Below are 1,756 nucleotides of genomic sequence, written 5' to 3'. Positions count from 1 at the left end.
TAAACAAACTTCGTAGAAAGTGTAGGCTACTTATCGCCTCTTTTTTATTGAAGGGTTAATGAATTTATCAACCCTACCTAAGCTGGAAGAATCGTTCTGCTTCCCAAGTGCCTGGATGTTGGGGCAAGACAGATAAAGATGTACCCGTTTATGTAATATACAGACTTTTAATTAACGTCGGTTTTGAAAGCATCATAACAACCTATCTCGTGAATTGTATTTTTGTTTCGTTTTTCTTTTTAGGAAAGGGAGCATTGTCGCTGAGTTCAAGTTGATATTCAATACGAAGGTCCAGCGTGAAGAAGCGTTGGATATGATGAAAGAAAAGATAAATGATGGCAATCTCGGAAGGCTCCGTGTTGATCCTGCTACTCTGGAGCCAATACCCGATGGAACTGAAGGTAACCGTGTACCACACGGAATGAACATTCTCCTAATCAGTTTTGTGGGATAACTCTGATATTAGAATGTAAATTTTGAACGTGGCTAGCCTGCGTGGATGGTGGAATACTTCATCGCGGCATTATTCAAACACGTGGGAGTAAGTGGGCCGCGGGTGGCATGGTGACGAGTAGTTTTGAGATCCCGCGAAAACTCCCTCAAGGCCAAAACCATCATCATCATCATCAGGAGCAAGGATGGCACAGTCGGTTAGTGCGCGGCCTTGGTGCAAAAGGTCCCGAGTTCGATTCCCGGATCTCGCATCCTTGTTTCGACTTCTTTCCTTTCCGTGTAACCGTAAAACGGAGCACTGATGGAGAGGGGGGAGTAAAATGAGCGCACCGTCGACCTCAGGTTTGTCAGTTGAATTACTGTTACGAGTTATCGAGTTAAATATGGTTGTTTTACTTTACTTTATTTATTCGCGCGTGTTAAGATAATCCCGCGATTAAAATATTCCGCCAGCTACCCAGGCTATTTAGAAATGAAACAAAGCTGATTTGCGACGTTCTTTATCCTCAGGCCCCCCAGAAGACCCACCTTATGCAATCATCATTGGTGCGTCCTTTGCAGGTCTTTTTTTCTTGGTTCTTGGCGGTATTCTCTTTTATCGTCTGCGCAAGAACAGAAAAGCCGCAGAACACAAAAAGCGTAATTGGGATGATATGCCGCCTGATGAAGCATTTCCTAATCCTGAAAAGTATCAGATGAAGTCGATGGAAAACATCCTCTACGGAGAGGCAACGGATCTCTGGGATGAACATGAAGCGGGAATGTCAAACAAAGGATTTAAGTGACACCACTGAACGCTTTGCGCGGATTGATGTTAATGTTACGGAAACTAGTGTTCGCAGCATTTGCTCTGAACACTTCTTTTACGGACTTTTTATAGTACACCTTCCACATTTAGGCGGATGATGGCGGCACACGGCACAAGTTCATAGTCATAGAAGCCGCTGCAAGTGCAATATTAACTGTGCATTCAGCACAGATGTGACTTTATGTCATAATCAATGCTAAAATTGAGAAAACGCGGGTCATTTAAACCGAGCTTTAACGCGACATTTCGGGTCTCGTAGCTCTGTGGAGTAATAACTATGGCTATGGAGTTAGTAGTACTCGTAAATGAAGGCCTAACTTTCTGGCCTCAAAGTTTTTTATAACGACGAAAAGACTTAGATAAGTTGCTTTAAAACAAGGATAACCGCAACAAAGGCATGGCGTTTATTTTGCTGCGAGATTAACTTCCATTTCTGTATTTTAATCTCATATTTTGTTGGCCAACCGGTTGTTGATTTCATAGAAGTATTTTGTT

General features: G+C 42.7%; 1 protein-coding gene across 1 annotated transcript in view; it reads left to right on the top strand.

Moving 5' to 3' along the window:
- LOC137988205 (uncharacterized) overlaps positions 1-1,376 on the top strand; it is a 74,609-nt gene extending 73,233 nt beyond the window's left edge. The window contains exons 43-44 of the mRNA XM_068834254.1: positions 244-401; positions 964-1,376. Of these exons, the coding sequence (XP_068690355.1) occupies positions 244-401; positions 964-1,238 (433 nt within the window). The 3' untranslated portion in view covers positions 1,239-1,376. The remainder of the gene's footprint in view (positions 1-243; positions 402-963) is intronic.
- Positions 1,377-1,756: the final 380 nt, after the last annotated feature.

Source organism: Montipora foliosa, chromosome 2 (assembly GCF_036669935.1).
Source record: "Montipora foliosa isolate CH-2021 chromosome 2, ASM3666993v2, whole genome shotgun sequence".
Classification (NCBI taxonomy): Eukaryota; Metazoa; Cnidaria; class Anthozoa; order Scleractinia; family Acroporidae; genus Montipora; species Montipora foliosa.
Note: the sequence above shows the minus strand (reverse complement) of the source record. Positions and strands in the feature narration are given on the sequence as shown.